Source organism: Mustela lutreola, chromosome 2, assembly GCF_030435805.1.
Source record: "Mustela lutreola isolate mMusLut2 chromosome 2, mMusLut2.pri, whole genome shotgun sequence".
NCBI classification, from domain to species: domain Eukaryota; kingdom Metazoa; phylum Chordata; class Mammalia; order Carnivora; family Mustelidae; genus Mustela; species Mustela lutreola.
Window position 1 is genome coordinate 82,308,986 of NC_081291.1, and position 24,364 is coordinate 82,333,349.

Genomic DNA, 24,364 nt, shown 5'->3' on the forward strand with positions numbered 1-24,364 from the left:
AGAAAGGTTAAAATATAGCCTTAGCCTCTAAGGGCTCAGGTCTCATGAAGTATAGGCAGAAAAGTGAATGAAAATTCCATTCAGGCAGACCTGCAGTTTGCCTGAAGGGATGTAAGATTAGACTCCTAGTATTTGTTCCTAGATCCTATGGAATCAATATTTTTTCCTGAGATTGAAAAATATATATACACAGAATAAATGCTGATAAGGCATGAAACATGTTAGGATCCTTGACAAAATACAGTCAGAAAATTATGTTCTTTGAGAAGCAATCAACGACTGGAGAGTGGAAGTGAGAGAAGAATGAGGGGAGGTCTTCCAGGATAGAAACTTTAAAAAACTTCACTTATTTTACATAACTGTAACTGCAACTGTAACATTGATCTATCACCAAAGAGGGTCTTTCTCTTTGTGGGTCACCCTTGAAATACAGAGGTCATGCCTAATTCATAGTGCCCTTCTCTGTTCCATCTTTACCTGCCACTTGAGGGCCCTTCCCAATAATACGTGCTTAAATGATGTCTGCTGGGGAATGAAAAGGAGGAGAATGTCAAGGGATATTGATGCTTACTTTCTGTACATTGGGTCAATTCTCCATTCCCTAGGACCATATCCTTTCTAAAAATGGAGGATACTAAGTCAGCCATCTGGTCTTCCTTTGGTCTAATAATCAGTAACTCTTGGAAAAAAACCAGTGGCTCTGGGGAGTTAAAGGGGGATAAGCATTCAGGAGTCAGCTTTCTACCAGGGAGCATGTTACTGTTGGCTATGCAACACTCCAGGCCAGCTAAGCTAACCCTGTTGGAATGTTAAACAGAGTGCAGCCAACACCTTGTGAATGTGGAAGGAAACCATAGGGCTTTGCCAGGACTACTCATCAGTGAGAAGAGTCTTCTGGAAAAAATGAAGTAACAAAGATCACTGAAGAAAGTGTGAAATAATCTGAGAATCCAATGACATGTTGACAAATATCACTCCTCCCTGCTTTCCTCAAAACAGAGTCAAGCAGGGAAAGCCTGAGTAATTTCTAAATAGAGTTTTCCTAGTCCAAGATTGGGCTCTTCCTTGCCTTATCAACAGCCTCTGAAAGACTCCAGGTGGATTCTGTCCAGGAAAAGAAAAAAGCTTGAACTGAACCAGGAAAAAGATTAGGGAGGATTTGTCCTTCAACTATAAGCTTCTGCAGGGGGAAAAAAAGACCTAGGTGTTTTTTTCTTCTTCTCTCTCTTTCTCTTTTTTTTTCTCCCTGAAAAAGAATTCACAGCTTGTAAAACTTGGCACATTTAAAAAAAAATAAAGATGATGGCTGATTTTATAAAAGAGAAAGAAATGGAAATAAAAGTGCTAAATACCAACACTCAAATGTCAAAACGACAGGATTTTTCCAGGCAAATATCAGAACTTATTGGGGGAAAAAGAAAAAGCTGAGAAAGTTATTAGTGTGGCAGCAGAGTTTGGGACACTGTCTCCTCTTACTTCAGAACAAATTAAAACAAATAAAATCACAGAGCTGAAATTTGTATTTTTGTTCTGGTTCTAAAGTTAAGCCAGAGTAACCTTATCCTAGCCCAATCTTCCTAGGTTTATTCTGGTTTAAAGGCAAAGTCAAGGTCAAATTCAACACTAGTATCTTATTCTCCTGCTGAAATCACATGTACTCAATGAAGCTTCACAAGACTTTACTTCTAAACCATGAACAAATCAATAGTGTTGAATGAGACTAGACTTATGTAATTAGGTTTTATTTAGCTTAGGGTTCAAATCATGTTCTTTAACCTGTAGTTATATCTTCCACCAATTTTGAAAAATTCATGGCCTTTTTCTCCTGGAAGTTGCTGCTGTTCCATTATTTCTCTCTTTCCTTCTGGGAATCCAAATGTGTATGTTCAAACTTTTCAGTGTCTCTCTTGTGTCTCTTTCCTGTATTTTCTATCCATTTAGCACTCCTCGGTGTTTCAGTCTGAATACCTCTTTTTGACCTATCTTACAGGGCACTTATCCACTCTTCAGCTGCATCCAGTCGGCTATTACATTTTTTTTTTTTTTTTTTTTTTTTTTTTACTGAGATCTTCATCTTCGTTTCAGCTAATGCATTTTTCATTCCAGAATTTCTATTTCATTTTTCTTAGTACAGTGTAGTACTCTGCTGAAATTCTCCACCTTGTCAGTTATGTCTTGAGTATACTAGTCCCACTCTTAAAGAGAAGGAAAATACCTGATCATCCACGGGTCTGTTTCTAATATCTATGACTTCTTGGTCCTGTTTTTCAATGTCTGCTAAGTTTTGACAGAAATGAGAGCTGTTGCACATGAAAAATTTTGGAGGCTTTGGATGACATTATATTCCTTCAGAAAGTATTTGCCCTCTATGAATGCTATAGGTAAGACTAGATATCTAGAGTTGGGAAAGTTTACCTCAAACAAATTAAGGGCTCAGCTGAGCAGAGAGAAAGTTTTACCTTTCTCAGGGTGGGTCTACTGTGGGTTCACCTTCTCCTACGGTGTTGACTTATAGGGATCCCAAGAGGAGCCTGGGATATTTACAAAAGCCTGTCCTCCTGAATTCTAGTTTTTAGTCTTTCAGGCACCATGAGATTCTAAAAATTCCACTCTGATTTTTAGAAGTTTTCATTTGCTTGGCTTTTTGACTCCTTGCCTTATGCAATTGAGAATGAGAAAATTACTGAGGAGGAAAGAATTTGGGGCCTTCCTTTCTCAGAGGGCTTGGTCCCTCAGGTCTTGGATGATTTAGTAGATCTCTGATGCCTTCAAAAAAGATTTTTGTTTTCATTTTCTCTGATATTTCTAGTTATTCTCCCTGGGACCATTGATCTGCTATAAGCTACTTCACCAACCCCCTATATAGAAGTGTTGAATAACTGTAGTTTTTGCAAAAACAAAATCCCAGAGGCAGAAAACGATAAAAAACCCAACTGGGGAAATTCATTCTATGTGTACTTGCACTGGGGTTTTAAAATGAGTAAGATAATACCCTTATCCTGGGGGTATTCACATTCTATCAGACTTCTTCTAAGGTATACTTCATTCCTTTCCAATCATCTGATCCTTCTTTTTGCTCATTTTTAATGTTTAGTTCAAGACCACCAAAAAACCTTTGTCAAGAATCAGGCAAATGTTGAGATCTTCTTTCTCTGAAACATTGTGGTATTTATTATCAGCACCTGGCAGAGCAACATTCCACAAAGCCCGAGTTAATAAACTGTCCTTATTCCCTCCCCTACATCAGATTGTGTGTTCTTTTTAAGAGGAGGCTTGATGCTTATGCTGTAACCTCCCAATCACCCAATATATATTTTAGGATTTTTCTTTTTTAAATTATGATCACTCCCTGGACAGACTTTCATACTGCCAGTATCTTTTGTATGGGAAAGAATGGGGAGAAGGAATCGACCCTTTTTCCAGGGTTCTGTCTATAGAAAAAGGGGAATCGGTGTTACTGGGTCTCTGGAAAGTTACCTCTTGCTTACTCAGAATCATTACTGATTCTTAGATCTTAGGAGAATATTTACTAAATGCTTCCAGTATGCTTGGCATTATTCTAAGCACATTACATATATTCTCTCATTCAATCTTTAGAACAATCCTAAGAGGTAGGTGGTATTATCATTCCCATTTTGTCAATAAAGAAATAGAGGCATAAAGTGGCAATGGTACAAGAACTCAACCCTGTGGCTCACTTCTCTGGAAATAGCAGCTGAGACCCTAACTCAAAACACTGCTGGTGGTGTACCTTGGTCCGAACATGAGGTATTCTTGGCGATAGCCCCTCGCCATGGATAGTTGGGTGGACTGTTGGTGGAAGACCTGTGGATTGTGTACAACAATCCCTGCCTTGAGTTTTCTTCTGGTTCCATCTAACTTTTCTTCTTCCCATTTTTAATTCCTTTTACTCTATCAATGAGGACTAAGTTCAGTCACAGCAGCTCGAGTGGCTTAATGAGCTAAAGGCCTACATTTTTTCCCCCCAGGATAAGAAGTCTGAAGGTAGGCAGTTAGGTTTCTGATATGGCTCCGTAATGCTCTGAGGGGTCCAAGCTCTTCCTATCTTTCTACTCTGTTAATTAAATATGTCACTTTCATCCTCACGCTTGTAAGCTGGCTGCTACCCCTTCAGCATTGTGTTTGTATTTCAGGCAGGAAGAAGAAGAGGATAAGATAAAGAGTAAAACCAACAATTCTGTTCCCATTTAAATAGCTTTCCCAGAAGCCCCAACCAGGGACTTTCTCCACATCTAGCTGGCCAGGACTATGTCACATGGCTACCCTATATTCGTGGGAGATGGGATATTTTACATGGGTACCATTGCTATACTGAAGGAAATCAAGATTCTCTGACCAAGGAAGAAAGGAAAACAGCAATCCAAAGTGTTTGCCATAATTAATAAAGTCCCAACTGAAGTGAGAAGAGAGAACTTCATCAAACATCAGCAAGCCCAGTAGGCCATATTTTTTGGTGAACATCACAGTGATACATGGGGCTTGAGCAAGGAATCCAGGTCCCCCTGGATCAGGTCTTTGTAAATGATCTCATGCTACACAGCCATGATGGGAGAGTGAGAAGAGCCCTGAATTCAGAAGCAGAAGAACAGGAATCACATCCTGCTTTTGCCACATACAATCTAGGGGACCTTGAGCAAGATATAAGCATCATATTTGTTATCAGTAAAATGGCCACAAACACGTATGTCTTACCCACTTTCCAGAATTGGGATGATCAAAATAACGAATATGGAAAGTCTGTAAAATCTATACTGGGGGCGCCTGGTGGCTCAGTGGATTAAGCCACTGCCTTCGGCTCAGGTCATGATCTCGGGGTCCTGGGATCGAGTCCTGCATCGGGCTCTCTGCTCAGCGGGGAGCCTGCTTCCCTCTATCTCCCTCTCTGCCTGCCTCTCCGTCTGCTTGTGATCTCTCTCTGTCAAATAAACACATAAAATCTTAAAAAAAAAAATCTATACTGACCTGAGTACCTCAGCTCTCAAGATATATTTAAAAATTGAAATGGAGAAGTATAAATGGAAACTAGCTAATTATTTCAATAACCTATTTATAAGCTCATCCAAATTTATATATGCATATACATATATACTTTAACATTTTGTATATATAAATAAAATACTAATGTAAATAATTTTATAACACTATAGTATATATACACACAAAATTCACACATACACATATATAGTTGTTTGCTTAGTAAAATTTTGTGATAACTTTGTAATGGAATGTGGTAGAATTTATGATGTTCAATTTCAGTACTTAAGCTTCTGGAACCCACCTGGTTGCCTAATCTCTGGTTTATCCCATATGGGAAGACGGGTGGGAATAGGGCTTGGAATTATCAGTGTATCTCAACATTAAAACTGTCATCTCTCCCATTGGAAATACGGCAACCGTGTTGTGTTTTCCAAGATATATGCCAGCAATATTTCAAAATATGATTAACAGTGCCAATACCTTATAAAGTCGGGCACATCTTTTCTTGTTTTGTCTTAGTGATGCCGTCTATCTTTGTGAAAGCTGATATATTAAATAGCTTTTTAAAAGCCTTATTGTGGCCTTTCTCTCCCCTTGGTCTAGTAGTGTAACTTTTATCGATAATAATGGGAGCTATGTTGGAGCATACGGGGTGGTTATGTGGTTCCTGGAGTTTATGGTGATTGACCAGCCTTGAAACCACGGCTTGGAGTTCAGAAGCCTGTCTCAGTTATTTAAACTCTCAGAGGGGAATGGAAGGTGCCTGATCTTATTCCGCTTAGCTAGCCCCCAAACTTGGAGCTTTTCTGGATTTTTTTATCTGGGCAGAAACTAGTGCATGGACACATAAATTAAGTGAGATCAAATGATCTCACATTTCATATGAAATTGTGTGATATCCAAAATCGAAAATCAGGGGCATTTTTACCCAAAAGATGTAACTTGGCATTCAGTTGAATTTTAGTTAGAGAGTATATGAGAAGTTTTACAATCTCCAATTAAAGTTCATATATGGATATCAGCCTTTGAGACTTAGCAAGGAAACACATCTTTTCTTAATCAAAAGATCTCACCCATTTTCATAACTCACACTCATTTTTCAGATGGGCTAATTTTACAGGAAAGGAAATTGAGGCCCACTGAGGTTAAATGAATTATCCACAGTTGTACAATTGATTCTAATCCCTGAGCATGAATTGGGGAAAGATTATAATGTGGAACTTCACCACTGAATAAATATATATGCATACTTGGGGCAAAGTGGGTACTCAGTAAATACTTTTTTGAATAAATTCAATACTGGGTTTTTTAAAAGCAAAGAACAGAGCTAAACTATTATAAAATTGTCAAAATTATTCATGTTTTACTACAAAGGACTAGGAACGTCAACTAACATTGTCATGCAGGACTTAGGAGGATGCCCAGCGCATACTAGTTGGCTTTAAGGATGTGTGTTAAAGGTTTATCATGCACATGATAAAGTACCCCCAAAGAGTAATTTAGACTAATCACTTTTTTCTTTGTGACAACTATTATTGCGGAGCCCAAATTTGATCAATATAATAAGGGTATGCATTTGGTGTATTGTGTTGGAGTGTATTCCCACTATCTATTTTAAAACCTGTGCCATATTTTTGGAGAGGAAATCAGTGTGCCCACTACTCCTCACACAGGGACCTCTGGTGTTTTTGTATCTCTATCTAATAGGTCAGCCCAGGCCCTGCCAAGTCTTCAAACTCCTCTGTCAACAGCCCCATTTTGCCTCTTAAGCTCTAACCAGTTCCTTGGAACTCCTTAACATCTGTCATGGAACCTTCCGTCTTGCTGTACTATCTGCTTCAGTACTCTTCCCCACCTACTTGGCCTTTGCTCAAGACTCAGAGATTTATTATCTTCTCCTTTAGACCTTCTGGAGCTCTCTAAGGCTCTTCCTTCTGTGCCCCCATGCCACTCATGCATAGCCACTAGTATTTTAATTATTTTTATGCACACATTTTCCTTTCTATTAGATTGTGGATTCCGAGACAGCAGATACCGTACGTTCTATTTATTTCTGTATCCATAGCAAGTAAGCTCCACTGAAAACAGAGTGGACAGACAATCAATATCTGTAAGATGAATGAATGGACAATGCCCAGCCCTCCACAGACCAGACACCCGGTCCCCTAAACTGGTTCTGTCCTCCACACACTGCGATCTTGAGAGTCCCGCCGGCCTGCCCAGCGCGGACTAGCACACATCACATTTTATCCTTGCTGGAATGCTGCTGCTGATTCTCTTACTAGCATGCTCTTTTCTTTCTTCCTTTTTTTTTTTTTTTTTTCTTTTAAAGATTTTATTTATTTGACAGAGGGAGAGAGATGACAAGTAGGCAGAGAGGCAGGCAGAGAGAAAGGAAGGGAAGCAGGCTCCCCGCTGAGCAGAGAACCTGATGTGGGGCTCAATTCCAGGACCCTGAGACCATGACCCAAGCCAAAGGCAGAGGCTTTAAGCCACTGAGCCACCCAGGCGCCCCTAGCATGCTTTTATTGAAGAGAGAACTGGGACTTAAAAGACATACTGAGTGACTTTCTCAAAGTCACACAGCTAGACAGAGGAACCGTGCCGTGGAAACAAGAGGGAAGAAATTTGAAGCCAATGGAGCCTGTCTGGAAAAAGCCACAGTAGTTAACAAAAGCAATCCAAAGCAAGGTGATTACTAGACAAGCTGCAGAATGTGTCCCACTGCCCCCCATCTCCCAACCTTTTCGTTACCATGTAAAACGAGGAGGGCGAAGGCAGTTGACTCTGGTACCTGGGGTTTCATCAGGAGGATGTCCAGATGAAGAGTTTCTGCTGCCTCCCCCAGGAAGGCCCTCCATGGGGAACCAGGTTCTTTAGCTAACTTGTGTTTGGCACGTTGCGCTCTGAGCACAGCTCAGAAGCGACTTTCGCCCTCTTCCTCTCCTTTTCCCTGGCAACCAACAATTCGGTTCTGTGCCATGATTCCCCAGGGTCACGCGTTTCTATTCAATAAAATGGATCAGTAGCATTTTTCTACCAGTAAATCAAAAATCTCTTCTCTTCCTGCAACTTCAAAGAAAACCCTGGTCATATCCAAAACAGTTTCTAGATTTTTTTTTTTAATGCCTAGAAAGTCACATGACAAAGGAAATAGGAAAAACCCTTCCCCACCTAGCCCATGTGTTTGCGAGTGTTTACAATGCCATCATTGTTTATGTTGGGTTCTATTCATTTTTGTCTGCAGACTTCCTCTGTACAGTTTAACTACTTTCTCATGCTAAGCTCTCTGCAAATTGTCACAATGGTTAATGGGAAATTCTGTACCGAATACTATTTAATTTTAAGGCATTTCTGGCTGCTAATTTATTACCAACTGCAAATTTCATTTTGCCAGGGCAAAAAACAATTTGTTTGTTTCATGTTGAAAATAGTTTTTCAAATAAATTCTGATGGTACACTTATCAAGCCCTCTTATCTTTCATTAAACTAATGCTTTCAAGCATAATTAAGAAGGGGCTGGAAAAAGTAAGTATAATGTAATGCTCTGATATTAAAGAAGACATATCAAAATAAATTTGCAATTGTATCATCACATCAATCTCTACAATGATGGCAATAGTATTATAACCATAATTAATTAGCTATGGTACAAATTACCAATAAATCTTTAGAAATTAAATGCCCAATTTTTCAAAACCATATGTCTTCATAAATTGATTATTTAGAATTTAGAGGCTTTTTAATTAGGAAGAAATTTATGCAATGCTGTATGTAATAATTAGGAATCAGCTTTTCTGTAATGCTTTTGGACATCAGCAAAAAATTAAATCTTAGGAAAATAGTCTGGGTTAATTATAGTATTTCACTGTCAAAAATCAACATATAGGTAAAATTTAGAGGTTAATGTGGCTTTCCATTTCTTTAACTTCCACCTAGTCTTCTGTTCTCAGTGCTGGAATCATTAACGGAGCCCAAAAATCAATGAGAGGGGGGTGGAAAATCTCCCCAGTGATTTATGCCCCGAAGAAAGTTTTCATTTTATCCAATAGTTTCAGCAAACCTCATCAATCCAGGTTAAACATTTAACTCTCTCCTTTTTTATATTCCCTAAGGTTAAAGCAGGGATATTTCGGAGCCTTGCCATCATTTTGGGTAAGTGATTATTTTGACAGAAGACACAAAAGCTGCTCTGTCGGGAGGGTGGGAACATCATTTGGGGTCGAACAAAGACATTGCTGAAGTGCGACCTCATTATGTGTGTGGTCAGAAACCCCAAAGACATGGGGAAACTGGACCTGATGGTGAGCCTCTTGGCACTCGCAGGGACCTGCTCTCCAAGCCAACGCCTTCCTGGGCCTGGAAGGGGGGTGGGGGGCAATGCAGAGACTGTATCACCAAGAGAATTCTACGAGAACTGGATAGCCTGCCCACACAATCCAGAAACCAATTATTTTCTTCTTCTTGCTTGTTCGCCTTCTCCTCACTTCGTTCATGGAATATAATCCGGCCAAGGTGTTTTGCATCCACAAAATAGGAATCAGGCCAACCTGGGTGAAATTCCATTTCTCTCCTCTAGGCACTTCCCCTGATACCTTCCATTTGCACGTCTCTTCCTCAATAAAGAGTTGGATCCCAAGTTCTCCCAAAGCCAGCATCCCTTTGTCTGCCCAGGAAATAAAAATGATTCTTCCCTGCTAGTTCCAAAAGGAGCTAAACCACTTCTTTTTCCCTTTTCCTTTCAGGTTTTCTTAGTCTATCATCAAGCGATTTTTTTTTTTTTCCATCTGCAGGTCTTCCAGCAAAAATAGTGAGGGTCCTGAGCGCGTGACTCCAGAGTGACAATCGCTAACAGATGCATTTGTACTCGGGCAGAATTGGTCTTTAATTGTTGCTTGTAGGAGAAAGGAAAGGGGACTGTGGCCCGCCGTTCTCTGTTGCTGGCAGATAACAAACTCGAGACGAAGCCACATTTACAGGGGAGAAATTGCTTACGCCCACAGAATGAAATTTCAGGCTTTGACAGCTGCTAGGTAAGTAAATGAGAATCATTTTATTCTGGGTAAGTGCAACACAGCACATCTTGAACAATGAGGAGTTGACGGCCCGAGGGCGGAGACACTCAGGTTGTACATGCTCAGAAGAGTCTGCGAGGAGAGGAACTGTGGAACAAGTGGCCAAACAGTCATCCCCTTATCACAGCATGGCTCCTCGCAATCTTAAGTGGGAGGCACACGGCCCTTCAAAGGAGAAAATGGCTTCAATTTTCCAATTCGTGATTCGACAGACAAATAGCGTGCGCCGACTCAGGGAAAAAAAACCCTACTGGAAAGCCAGAGGCCTCGGCCAGAATGCAGGAGCCCTTCATCTCATGCCTGGATGCTTTTAACAGCCTCCCAACTGGTTTTCTGACCTCAATATCCACCCTGCAGCCAGAAAAAATTAAAAAAGGGCTTCTAAAAGGCTACTATGTCCCTGCTGAAAATTCTTCCACGGCTCCCACTTGCCAGCCGAAGTCCTCCTTCTTTAGGCTGACTTATAGGCCCTCGTTACCTTCCCAAACTCGCTTCTTACTTTGAGCCTCTGCCCCCCACCTCTTTCAGAGGCTGTCCCCTTTTCTGACCGTGTCCCACTCATGCTGCAGACAGTAGGGTGATTGCCCCCTTTCCCAGAAGCCTTCTCTGATGCTGTGAGCCAGGGAAGCTGCCCTTCTCTCTTGGGCTCCCACAGTCCCCACTGCACCCCTGCGATGGCTGCCCCAGGCCGAATTGCCTCTTTATTTTGGTCTCTGGTTTTTCAAGGTCGCGAGCGATAGAAACTCAAATCAGCTTAAGCTAAAAAGGAATTTACTGGACCCTAGGTTAGCTCCTGAAACTGAGGAAAACACTGATGGGTCAAATTTGAGGAAAGCAGAACCTGAGGATTCTTCCAGATCCCCAGATGCTGCATCAGGGCCTTGACCACTGTGAGTCTGTTCCTGCTCCCTGCCTCCATCTGCCTCAGTCTCTCTCCCTTTTCCTCAGTTGATGATCTGCTGGCTCTCACCAGAAATGTGGAATTGTGTCTGCTCTGTGGGCTCCGGTTCAAATATTCCTTGGTTCTAGACATTAAAGGTCTATTGGATGAACCCTGATTGCCCCTCCTTGGGTCACACGCTTACCCTAGACTGGGGACTGCAGCTCTGGTTCTGGAGGGGATGGGAAGATGGCCATCCCATTGAGATATTTCAAGCTCTCTGGTAGAGAGAAGAACATGGAGGAGGACAGAAGATTAGAGTGGGAACCATATAGGGATCACCCACTACTATGAAATCAATAACCACAAAAGCTCAGTGGCAAAATATAAAAAGCATTCATTTTTTTATGCAATTGCAGGATGGCTAGAGGTAGACTGCTACAGACCAGGCAGCTTTGCTTTAAGTGGCAGATCTGGCTAAATAGTTCTTGTGGCAAGTTAAACTCAGGCATGTTCTATTAATAGGACTCATTCTAGTGACCAGGCTGAATGAATGGGAAAACTCATCTTATAGCAGTCATAGAGGTCCAAGGGAAGAAGTGGAAGCCCATAGTGGATCTTAAGGACTGGGCTCAGACGTGGTACATTGTATTCTACGCTGTCCTGTTGGCTAAAGCAAGTTATGTGGCTGAGCACAAAGTTAAAGTGTGGAGGAGGGTACTGTCCTACTAGTAGGAAGGACTGAAACAATCATGGGGCAAAGGGCATGGATACAGGACGGGTGAAGATAAGGGACCAATGATTCCAGTTACTACAGGAATGACTTTTTGAAGGAAAGATGATACAATTTCTGCAAGAAGGAATAGGGGCCAAGCAAACAAACACATTAATGCTCATCACATTCTCCCTAGTTATACTGTAACTTTTCTGCATTCGGAAAATGGGGTTATATACCTGTTTCCAGAGGCTCCATCGGACACAGTGCTTGGCACATAGAAGACAGTCAAAAATTATAAGTTGAATTTAACGTAAGCAATTAATGGGTTATAGAGGACAGACATCTGGACCATCTCCTCTAAAGACGTGACATCTCATTCAGGAGGCTGAAGTTCACGTGACTAACTGGTGTAAAACAGAAAGAAATATGTGTTCCTTCCATTCAGCCAACATGCTACGGGCATGATGGAGAAGGAGAGATGAATTTCAACTAGGTGAGTTCAGGAGGTGTCCTTGGAATGGGTGGGATTGAGTAGAACTTGAGTAGAACAGGGATGGAGGTCACCATGAACATTTACCACACACAAGCCATTCAGTTAAGTGGAGGCCCATGATCTCACTCCCCTACGTCAAGAGGGAGGCAGCATTCTTGCAATATTCTACGTGGTGTTTATTAAGCCAAATGTCCAGAGTCAGCCAGCTAGAAGGATAACAGAGTCGATTTGGACCAGAAACCTAGTCTGTCATCTTCTCATTGTCTGTGTCTTACTCAGGGACAGACGGTACAAGTGTATGTAAATGGGCATTGAGTAGGTGAGCGAATGTCTGGATGTGAGTTCTCTTTAGTCAAATGTTGGGCAAGTGGAGAAGTCAGGGAAAGGCACTGGAGACAAAAGGAATAGTCTGGGTCCCCCCAGTAAGAAAAAAGAAGGGTCACGACTCAGAAAATAACCCATCGATGTGTGTGACTAGAGTGTCACACACGCGGACCCGGGGTGTGCCACAAGGCTAGGAAGATAAATCTGGGACAAACATGGAGCGAAGGGTGTATGTGTCACTCTGCCTATAGGCAGGCACCTGTGAGGGCCACGGGTGCTACTCAACGTATGACTTCACAAGTAAAGGTTTATGATGCATTAAGGCCAAACAGATTGTAGATGCTACATAGTATGTAATGACTTGGAACAAGTGCACTTCGCAATTTGTTTTATTGTCAGGATGCTGATGCTGGGAAGAAGGGCATTGAATGGGGAAAACCACTGATTTCTTATTCCTCTTAAGCTTTCTGAATGAACAGCATTTGGCTAGCTGGTCTTCTACCCATATAAGCGTAAAGAAGGCTGGACCTTCTCGAAGGCCTCTGACTGCGAAAGTATGGAGATGGCTGAGCTAAATGGTTCTCACCATATCCCATGTCAGCCTGCCTCCTGCCACTGCAAGTTCCTCGCCCAGAGAAGGGCAATCTCAGATGAGGAGGAATGCCAGCCTCCCTGCTGAGAAAGTGGAGCCGTCCAGTGTGTGGGTGTGTTTACAGAGCTGGGGTTCCAATGCTTTAAAGGGGGAAAAAAAGACAGCTGAGGAACTGGTCTATACCTTATTTTCTAATTAAGATGGCCCATGTCAGCCCACCACCATGGAGGCCTTTCTCCTTGAAAAGCAGGATTTGAGAGTCCAGTTTCTAATTCTTATTACAAGGCCTCTGCCCAACACAGAGGACGGCTCTTTTGTTGTTAGTCTCCACACGGCTCTCACCCTGCTCTGTTGGTTAATAAGAAGTGACAATAAACAAAGCTTGCTCGAAGAGGGAGAGACAGAGAGACAGAAAGAGAACCACTTAACTGACTTTGCAGATAACAACCAGATAATTTAGTAAGTGTCTTTGTAGTCAGGGGGCTCTGCTAGGGGCACATGTCTAAATAGATGTGTGAAAATTTGGGGTAAGTAATTTTGTTTGAGAGGTTGAGGGGATAGAGGATAAATTATATTTTTGTTTCTTATTTCCTTCAGGTAGAACCCATCCAGCACCCAACTAAAAAATGATCTAACAGATGTGCATGGTCTAATATGGTAGGCACTACCTATTCTGTGGCTATTTAAGTTTATATTAAATTAATTAAAAGTAGGGGCACCTAGGTGGTTCCTTGGGTTAAGCGTCTGCTTTTGGCTCAGGTCACGATCTCAGGGTCCTGGAATGGAGCCCTGCGCCAGGCTCCCTGCTCAGCAGGGAATCTGCTTCTCCCTCTCCCCTTGCTTCTGCTTTCTCTCTCTCTAAGATTTTTAATTATTTATTTATTTATTTATTTTATTTATTTATCAGAGGGGGGAGGGGGGAGAGCGAGCACAGGCAGACAGAATGGCAGGCAGAGGCAGAGGGAGAAGCAGGCTCCCTGCCGAGCAAGGAGCCCGATGTGGGACTCGATCCCAGGATGCTGGGATCATGACCTGAGCCGAAGGCAGCCGCTTAACCAACTGAGCCACCCAGGCGTCCCTCTCTAATAAATAAATTTTTTAAAAAAGAGGTAAATTAAATAAAAAATGTAGTTACTCATCTAGCAGTCACTATATTGGGTTGCATAGATACAGAAATTTCTAGAACCACAAATGTTCTGTTGGAAAGCACTGCTGTATACTACTGGTTGCCATCCTCTCTAGCACTGCCAAACCCCCTAGCTCCATCAAGTTAAAGTCTGGGAAAATTCCTGGCAGATAGCAGAGGCCATCAACACAGGGGCTGCCACACCCAAGAAGCAAATCACCTTTTAATTTCTAAGTTGTAAAAGGGGCCTTCCTATCAAGAATCCATGTTGTTTTCATGCTGAAGACTTACAAGCCATCCTATGTTGTGGGCTGGCAGAGAGACACCACATGATGAAGTGGAAAGTGCCCTGGAATGGGATTCAGGGGACATGAGCTCTCACTTCTGTTCTATGACTAGTTTCGTGCCTTTTGTCCTTACAGCCTCTCTAAGCCTCAGGTTCTGCATCTACAAAATGGAGATAACCAAACCAGTCTGTCTGGTTAAGTAAACAGAAAGGTATGACATCCTAAACAAATACAAGAATTTGTACTTGTGCAGGGACTGCATTGGTAGCCCGCCTTCAGGATTTATACCTCTGAGACTGTAGTGTGGACAATGATCCTTCTGGATCAGTTGCTCTCACTCTGGTTCTTCCTCCTCTTCTTTTTACTTTTTTTTTAAGACTCATTTATTTATTTTGGAGAGAGAGAGTGTAGATGGGAGGAGGAGAAAGAGAGCATATTTTGAGCAGACTCCACGCTGAGCGTGGGACCCAACAGCGCTCCATCTCATGACCCTGGGATCATGACCTGAGCCAAAATCAAGAGTTGGACATTTAACCAACTGTGCCACCCTGGTGCTCCTCACCCTGGTTGTTTTGTGAGGATTTCTGGGAAGTCTGCCTACGGGTGAAGGATGTAGTCTCTGAGCTACTGTCTCTTTGAGAATGTCAGCAGATGTCATCTGTAATTTTGATTCATTTAAGAAGAAAGATGAATGAAACCTTCCCTCATATTCAACAGAAAGCTTCTGTTGGATCAGCCAGTGCTCACCAGGACACAGGCATTGCCACACATGTCACACCTGTGGGTGGGGCTACCTAGTCCATGTACCTGAAAGGGAAACTTCAACCAAGAGTTTTCTGAAGGAGAATATGGTGATTTTTCCTAAACATTATCAACCTCAAAATGTCCCAAATGTACCCCTAAATGGACAATTTAGAAACATCCAACAGGGGTCATTATGTATTTATTGCCAGGCAACCTGATTTTTTTTTTTTTTTTTTTTTTTAATTTGACAGAGATCACCAGTAGGCAGAGAGGCAGGCAGAGAGAGAGGAGGGGCTCGATCCCGGGACCCTGGGATCATGACCTGAGCTGAAGGCAGTGGCTTTAACCCACTGAGCCACCCAGGTGCCCCCAACCTGATTATTTTGAGAGGAGAAAGGCACTAGTCTTTGAGAATCTTTGAGTCTATGTCTGGACTACCTAGTCCTACTCCATGAGAATGAAGGGCATTCTTTGTCCTCACCCACTCTATGATTTGGGAGTCTTACTTTTTGGACCCAAAGAAATAATCAATTCACTACTGTATGTCAAGGAAAGATATGATGCTAACATTCCTCAGTTAGAATAGAGTTACCTCATACCTATAGCTTGCTTGTCTTCAAGTTGCTCCAATAAGTATGACCATGGACCATACAGAGGCTCACCATATTGGTGGTGGTGGTGGTGGGTGGGATACAGCTATACTCTGGGTTGGGGCTGCTCCTTTAGGAGAGAGAGGATATTCACCATAGTGCCATGGTCCTCAAATTTTAGTATTATCAGAATCACTTAAAGGGCTTGTTAAAATTTGAATTGCTTGGCCCCACTCGAAGTTGTTGATTCAGTTGGCTGGGGGGGGGGTGGTGGTGGTCAGGGATAGGGTTAGAGAATTTGCTTTTTTTTTAATAATTTGCATTTTTAACAGGTTGCTGGCTGCTGCTGCTGCTGCTGGTCCAAACACTACACTTTGAGAATCTCTACTTTTAAGACTTTTCAAACTTGATCCCAGGTAGACACATGTAAAAGAAGGTATATTTCCTCTCTCTTACATCTGATACCAACTCAAGTGACTTAGACAAATAATGATAATAGTACTTACATAGTTTTACTGTTACAGACATGGTTTAAGTGCTTAAATACATTATCTCATTTAATTCTCACAGAAGTTGTATAAGAGTTGTGCATTTGGCTAGGATTTGAACAAAGGAATTCTGGCACCAGAGGCTAGAACCACTATACAACATTGCCTCTACCTCTCACTCTCATGCCTTTCCCATCTTTGTCCTCCTCCCTGGGCTGATGAGGATATCTCTTCCTTTAAGAGAGCACCACTGGGAGCCTACCCTGAATGTGATGCTAACAGCCTCAAGACTGTTCCAGGGTCGCCTTGGTCAAGTTTATTTTGAATACCTACTAACTGTAAGAGAGCACAGTTTCTTATTTGCCTACACCTTGACATTTGGGAGTCCCTTTGACTCAATGATTATTTTTCAAAGGATGTAGCAGTACTTGACAAAAAGAAAAATGGAAACATGAGTGAAGGAAGAGAAATGGTAAACAGGAAAGAGAAAATAATAAAGCAATAGGAAAAAGGGTAAAAATAACCAGATGGAAAGGTCAAGGTAGATAAAACATGGGAAATAAGGACTCTACAGGAGAAAAAAAAAATCCTAAAAATTAAGTGTGCATGTCAGAAAAGTTAAACTCTGGGTAGATGTCACACTAAAAAAACAGGAATATAAAACCTAAGAGTAGAACCAGTCAAGAGGAGGGAATGCAGGAAACGAGGAGGGGAAATTGGTGGTGAGGGTGGGGGGGGGGAATGAAAGATGCCATTAATTGGATTTTGAACTCCAGTTATTATAATGGGGCATTTAAGCTATATCAACATTCTTCTTCATCTTTAGAATATTTTGCAATCTTTGAAAATACAGGAAATGCCATTTGATTTTGTCCCAACTCTGGCCACTCAAGTTCTGGTTGCTTGTTTATTTTTTCTTGAGCAGAAGAAGTTTCACTAAAGGTTGGCATGTGGGATAAATCTTTGAGAGGAAAGAGGGGGAAATAATTCAGGGGGAAGGAAGGATTCATTATGACAAGGGCCGGGTCAGGGAAATGGCCACATAACTGCATTCCTGAGAGGAAAGGCCTCAGGAAAATGAAACCTGCAGGAAGGCTGTTTGCTCGGCCCTGGGATCGAGTTGGGGTCGCTTCAGAGGCCAGTCACAGAGCCTGAGACTCTGAACATTCTGTTTTAAATTAAGAGCTGGGTTCACTCAAGAGGTACAGTGTGGGGAAGAGCATGGATGATGTCAGTTCATCTGAAAGCCTGTGTCCTGCATGGGAGCATCTCATCACTCTAGAAACCTCTCTAGAAGGTGACTGACTGTTCCATTAAATGGGGGCAAAGGATGGTGGGTTGAAGTGGGGAGGGCGGCCTCCCCCTATTACTCTACCCCCTGCCATCAGTCTGGTTCCTTTCTACACACTTCGCTTTTGATGTAATAGGAAACTTCTGAATTTGAAAATGAAATGCTTGCAGAATTGATTATCTCTTCCCTCCAAACTCACGCCCATCCGGTCCTGCGGTTTACACAGTCACTCTTCCTGCAAAGTCTTTCAGAAGGTGTTGTCTGGGGTTCCATCTCCCTCTTCCCCTAGACCTCCCTTGATGCTAGAGGAGAATTATCTGTGAGGCCGTATTACTCTACTTCATTGCATCTAAGACAACACTGAGTCTTAGAGAGAGGCATTGTTATTTCATGTGCCACTAAGAAAGAAAAAATCTTATTAAGCCATGATACATCATTGGTTATGAGATTTATCTCAACTGCAGAGAAGTTAGAATGTTCAATGAACACTCTTAGAATCCGTGAAATGTGGACTCTCCTCTATTTGACTGTAAGTTCTCTGCGAGAAGTGACTATGCCTGAGTCTCTTATCTCTGAAGACACCATCAAGGCAGAGAATAGCCTTTTCTATTTCCAAAGCTCTCTTGCTAAAAACCGCTTTAAATTGAGAGAGACTGGGGGAGGGAGAGAGAAAGAGAGATAGAGAGAGGGAGACAGGCAGAGAGAGTGTTTGTATTTGATTATGCATTTGCATAGCACATCACACCCAATTTGTACTTCAATTTTCCCGAGAAATTCAGGTACCAGGCAGGGAGAGAATTTAGCTGATCAGCTCAGAGATGTCATATGGTATAATCGTGGTCACAATGCCTATAGGAGTTAAAAGTAGGACCTAAAGCTAGGTCCACATCTAGCTTTTCTCTGTTTTCCACTTTCAGGATATAGGAAAAAGTAGAAAGATATGGACGGCTCACATCTCATTCCGGTTCCTGAGAAAACCCTTGCATTTGAGGAGAGAGTGAGGAAAGTTTCTGTGCCTCCTTGTGGTCGATCAGGGGGTCCCTTCCTTTAGCTCTGTGGTAACCTCCTGTTGGTATGTGCCACTCGGGGGGAGCTTCTACACATCAAGACTATCTAAACAGGCCATTAAATGATAGTAAAGTCACACAAGGGAATGACAGGTCAATAAATCCCCAACAACTTACGTTGCCTCCAAGGAGCTGGCTGTTGCTGAGTGTTGTTGTGTTTACATAAAATCAATTTTACAAGCAATCTTAAATAATTAGGGAAGACGCCATCATGGGATATTGTACATTCCTGGTAGTATCTTCGGCATTCGTCTCATTGATCCCTTTTGTTTGATGGGGGGTTTGTGTGTGTTGTCCAAAGTGGCTATCTTGCGTTGGTGGTATAGTGGTGAGCATAGCTGCCTTCCAAAGTGGCTATCTTCTCTGATGGCTTGTTTATGAGATGCTGAAATTTTACCTCGTGAGGAACCAGGGCACATGTTCTTATCAGTTTTTACAGAATAAAGACCCTGAAGTTACCCATTAGCTGAGTCTTCATGAAGCTCTTTTTTTTTTTTTTTTTTTTTTTTTTAAGCTCAGCTTTTTAGGTATTTTCTTTTAATTCTTTAATCCCACATGCTTAAAACATTTGTGGGGTAGATGAATGAGGGAAAGGGGTAGGTACCATCCATACTAAATCTAGAAGTTGCAGGAAACAACAACTAGGTTGGGTTTATGACAACAACGAACATCTAACCTCACGTGGGTTTCTCTCTTCATTGTCTAGGCTTCTTGGGGATGCTCATTTTCCCTTTATCAAGTTTAAATAAAGAGGACCTTTCATTGACATAAAGCTCCCATTAATGATGCATTGCCCGGGTAGAGAATGGAAGCCAGGCTACCCCTGGGGACGACGTTTCCTTTAGGGAGTCCTGTGCCCGTCATTCACAGACCAGAGGCATCACATCACTTCAGCTGCTTCCTCAGGTAGAAGACAGCCACTATAGCTCGTGACGGTAGTGCTATAAATCCACATTTACCATGGGATGCCATGGGTTCCATCTGTTCCCTAAAGTGCCTACATAAACCAAGTCTCTGCACGCCATCTGCAAAGTGCCCTCGTGCGTGCATGCTGGCGTCTTCCACTAATGCAGTGCGGTGATTTTGCAACTTCAAATAAGGCTCATTTTAATTGTCATTGTTAAGATCAAATGCTTTGCAGCTGTCTCTGTGCTGCAGATGAAAAGCATTACTTTGATGGCCGACGTGATGAACTCTCACGTTCTATTTTCTCATCTAAATTACCACACTTTAGGGCCTGTGTCTACTATGTGCTTAACAAATATTTTTGAACTAATATATATATTTTGAACTTACACACACACACACACATATGTATATATATGACTAGAAAGAGGTGCTGGACAGCAGTGGGGGGAAAATAGCAAACTCTCAGCTAAAAAGGTGGGTTCTGGCTATTTCTTAGCTGCAGAAGAGCCATATGACCTTGGCCATGTGTCTGAACCCTCTGGGCCTCAATTTCCTCCTTTGTAAAATGGGCATGTTGGATTAAGCAACTTAATCCTAGGTTCCGGCTAGCTCCAAAATTTTTATTTGAAATTTAACAATTTTTCACTCATAGGTAACTCTAATTTTGTTTGAATTTTCTTATCCAAGGAACATGACTCCATATGGAAATTCTGTCCTTCCTTTTCCTTGACAATCCCAGCTAAACCTTTATATAAACCAGCCCAGAGAGTTTAAGTTATCATTAATCACTTATTTTAAATGAAACCACATACTATAAAAGATGACTTAATTAACTCTGGCTGGTAATTTTTATCTGCTTAAGAAACCCTATTTCCTATTACTGTACTTTAAGTAAAAATAAAAGGCAATTTAAATAAAGAAGTATCTAACCCACACAGTGCCATGCCTGGCACGTAAGAATGCTTCTATTCTGTTAGGACTGTTTATATGACCTCCTCATATGCTTATCTACACATTTCTCCCTCTGTCTGCCTCAGGGAGGACAAAAGCAGTACACAGCTCTGAACACTGTTTTGTCCAATCCCCTTTTCAATATGGTTAGTATTTAGTCTAACAAGAAAAGCAGAGAAGGGACGATTAGACAAGATCCAGGAATACCTGTCCTTTTGGTGCTGAAAAGCTCAATTGCGTGGGGCATGTCTGAGCAGAATCTGTCATTAACACAATGTACTATTTGTCCAAACATCTGTAGGTCACATTATTTCTCTATAAGCCGTTGAGAGCAAAAGCAAAACCAAGACGGTTATTAATCACTTACTCAGTATTTCTCAAACAACACTGGAAAAAAAAAAAAAAAAAAAAAACCCAAACCATGAACATAATGGATTGAAAGAAGATAACACAGAAGAAAAACAAGGCATTTTTCACTATTGTGAAATGAGCCCACCCAGGTCCCATCAGGTCCATGTTTTACACACAGTATATTGGGTAGGCTCTGGGGACCAGGAGGGGTTGCAGACGGGACCAATGCCTAACTAAAGACAACCTGGTAGTTCTCATTTCTACCAGAAGAAAACAAAAGCTCAGATTTGCACATCTTCAATATTTGTGTTGGAATTGCTTCCACCAGGAAACCCAAATGGATGCAATGAACCAAACAGTCCTTGGGACAGCCTGATAGCATCAGACACAGGTAGACCTGGGTAGAAAAATTCAAGTGTCCATTAATGCCAAAGAAAAAGAAATAGTGTGGTTTCCTGGCTATCCACAGCTGTCAAGCTGATACAGAATGGTCTAGGTGGGTGCACTTTTACACATCTGTCAGCAAAACCTCTTTCCAAATAAAAAAATCTACTGCTCAGGAACAGCACATGTATTGTTGGCTTTCCCAGGAGGACTTCAGTTTTAAAGTGTGGATTATGAGGTGACATGAAGGCATGGTTGTGTTCGGGACCACAGGGACTGGTAATCACTCAGGGACAAAAGTTTCCTTTTCTTTCAGTGTTCCCTACACTCGAGACAACACTTAGATACAAATTGGAAGCATGTCTGGTTGGACTCTGGGCATCCCACAAACATCAGCCCCTCTGGTGTCCTATGCATCAGACACTCTGCTGGGTGGTTAACAGGGGCTTACTGGGAGGTAGGATGGTAATATTGTGGGGGTACCCAAAGAGGAGTGAGAAAAATACCATTTTAAGTGGCTGATTCTATGTACAGCCGTAATAATAACTTATCTTTGAGGTTTTTTTTAATAAACAGTGCAATATGTTGGACCTACGAAAAAAATACTACACTAAGAGCTAACATTTACAGAGTACTCCCTATGGGTCAGGCATGGTTTTAAGAGCTTTACATGGATTAACTCATTTATTCCTCATTAATCCTGAAGAGGTAGGTGTAATATTATCCCCGTTTCACAGATGAGGAAATTGAACCACAGGGAGATTCAGTAATGTCCTCCAGGCCCCAGAGCCAGCAAATGGTTGGTAGAAACTTGAATCCTGTGAGTCTGGCTTTGGATTCCATGCTTTTAATCATGCTTATTGGAAAAAAAAAAAAAAAAAAAAAAAAAAGATGTGACTAAAAGATTATAGCTGGTCACAAGCAGAACCTTGGTTTTAATCATGGTACATGTGTCCCAGCATACATCTGTGTTTATACATAGAGAATTTAGTGGCGAAAAGGATTGTATGGATTCTCTCACCCAATAGGTGATCATCTATTAACTGTTAGATAACAAAAGATAGCCACCCAAAGGATCTAGGTTTACCTCAAATGAATGTATTTATTATTTAACTGATATGTGACAGCCCCTTTTGGTCCTCTTAGCCGTCAGAATTTTAAAATGGTACTTCTTCAATTCCAACAATTAGTTACAAGAGCCCAAGGACCCCAAAGTAACCAGTCACCTTGCTTGACTCAACAATCACCAGACCACGGCAAAGCTCCTCTGTGAGGTGGTAACCATTCATATTAAAGCAACGACACCTCATACAGGAAACGTCACGGTTGAGGATTGATGGTTGTGATGTTGCCTACAACACTTACAGTTCTCTAGACATGAAATAGATCATCATTATGAGCCAATTCGGCTCCAACAATAGGGTGGTAGAGATACATCGTTATTATTGTGAAGGCACTGGCTCACCTACTACGCGTGGGGTCCTGTATTTATTCCCTCATTTGAAGCTAATGGTTTTTCAGAAGTGGAATATGCTGATGGACAATAATTTTCCAGGCTTTATTTTCTCCCTGGCAGATCTCCTGTAACAGTTTCGGTGCCTAGCACTTTTGGAGTAATGATTTTTCATTGTTTTTTTTGACAACCTGGTTTCTTTCTCCCTACTTTAAGTTTTCAGTGAAGGCTATTCTCAGCCTGGAAGATAAGCAGTGCTTCCTGCACTAAATAAAAGGTATGGGTTTTAGAAGAGATAACGCAGGAACACACAAGAACATAATATAATTGTAGAGTCTATTCTCCCTCGTGGAGTTTTTCTGAATGCTGTCCTGTAGTTCTTTCCTGGGCAAAGTCAAGGTTAGCACTGCTCCGTGTAGCTAAATTTCTGCTAGAGTCATAAACACCTGAAGACAGACACCTTGTTCACTCTGAAGAGTGCAAGATACTTGTTAGGCTGACTCATTCATCCCAGAGGGAGTCTATGGGGGACATCTTCTAGATGTCCCTCTAGATCCCCACTCTTCTTGCCTCTGGAAGCTAACATCTACTCTGGCTTCTGGTTGGAGATTGATTGGCCCGTAAAGGAGACTAAGGTTCAGCTGCCTACCCCCCAGCTCCCGCCCAGGAACAGCAGGTGGCCGCCATTCTACCACAAAGGCCCCAGGTCCTATAGAGGTCGCTGTCTCTTACCCACCCCGTGACTTGGCCCCTGTGTCCTCCCCTCCCCCTGCATGTCTAGGCTGGATAACGAAGCCCCGCAGTGGCTCCCTGAGCACTTCTTCGTCTGTCATTGACCTCTCTTAACCGACCCACCCCTTTATATTCTCCTTAATTAACCAACACATTTTCTGCAGGGAAGATACCTGATATGAAGTCCTGTTTTGGAACAAATGATCCTGAGACTTGTTCCTCTGGTCCCAGTCCTAGCACCGTGTTTCCTGCTGCTCACTGTTTCTTCCCGCATGCTCCCACATGTGACTATGTGAACACATCTTCATGTCTGACTATGCTCTTCAAATGCTGACCCTAGTCCCTGGCTTTTACATCCAGCTATGTCCACTCAGCCTTCCTCTTCTGACCATTCATGCTGCCCATGCTCATTTTTGTGCCCCTTAGGAAGGCAGGAGGCTTAGGAACATTCCAACTCAAATGTAACTTTGTTTGCTAGTGGCTTGAATTATCAAAACACACCTGAAGACCTAATGTCAACATGAGCCTCCTCCAGCGTTTTGGGTGGTTTGGGTTTTTGCATATAGAACGGTTTCCCAACCATGTACTCTACTGAACCATATCTGGCTCTGGCTTCTCATCTGTGAACCACCCTGGTTTCTGGCTCATTTTTTTCCCTGCCTATTAGTGCCCCAACACCTGAGGTGGGACCTCAAACCAAGACAAAGAAAAATGGCTTTTCTTTCCTGATACAGTTCAAGTCACCAATAGGTATGGACCACTGACTCACACATTAGAAGGAACTGTGAGACGTTTTGTGGTCCATCCTCTGCCATGGTAGGATAAGGGAGCCTGAAGACCCATCAGAAAAGATTAAAACTCCCAAAATGCAGGTCTTAAGACTATGAAGCAATTAGTTCTTTTTTTATTTT

At 42.0% G+C, this 24,364-nt stretch overlaps 1 protein-coding gene across 2 annotated transcripts in view; it reads right to left on the reverse strand.

The window, feature by feature from the left end:
* The window catches only part of RARB (retinoic acid receptor beta), a 378,824-nt gene that overhangs the window by 188,304 nt on the left and 166,156 nt on the right, over positions 1-24,364 (reverse strand). The window contains exon 1 of one of the 2 annotated variants that reach the window (XM_059162466.1): positions 7,753-8,053. The exons of the other annotated variant lie outside the window; for it this stretch is intronic. Coding sequence (XP_059018449.1) covers positions 7,753-7,804 — 52 coding nt within the window. The 5' untranslated portion in view covers positions 7,805-8,053. Of the gene's footprint in view, positions 1-7,752; positions 8,054-24,364 lie in introns of those variants that run through there. 2 annotated transcript variants of the gene reach the window in all.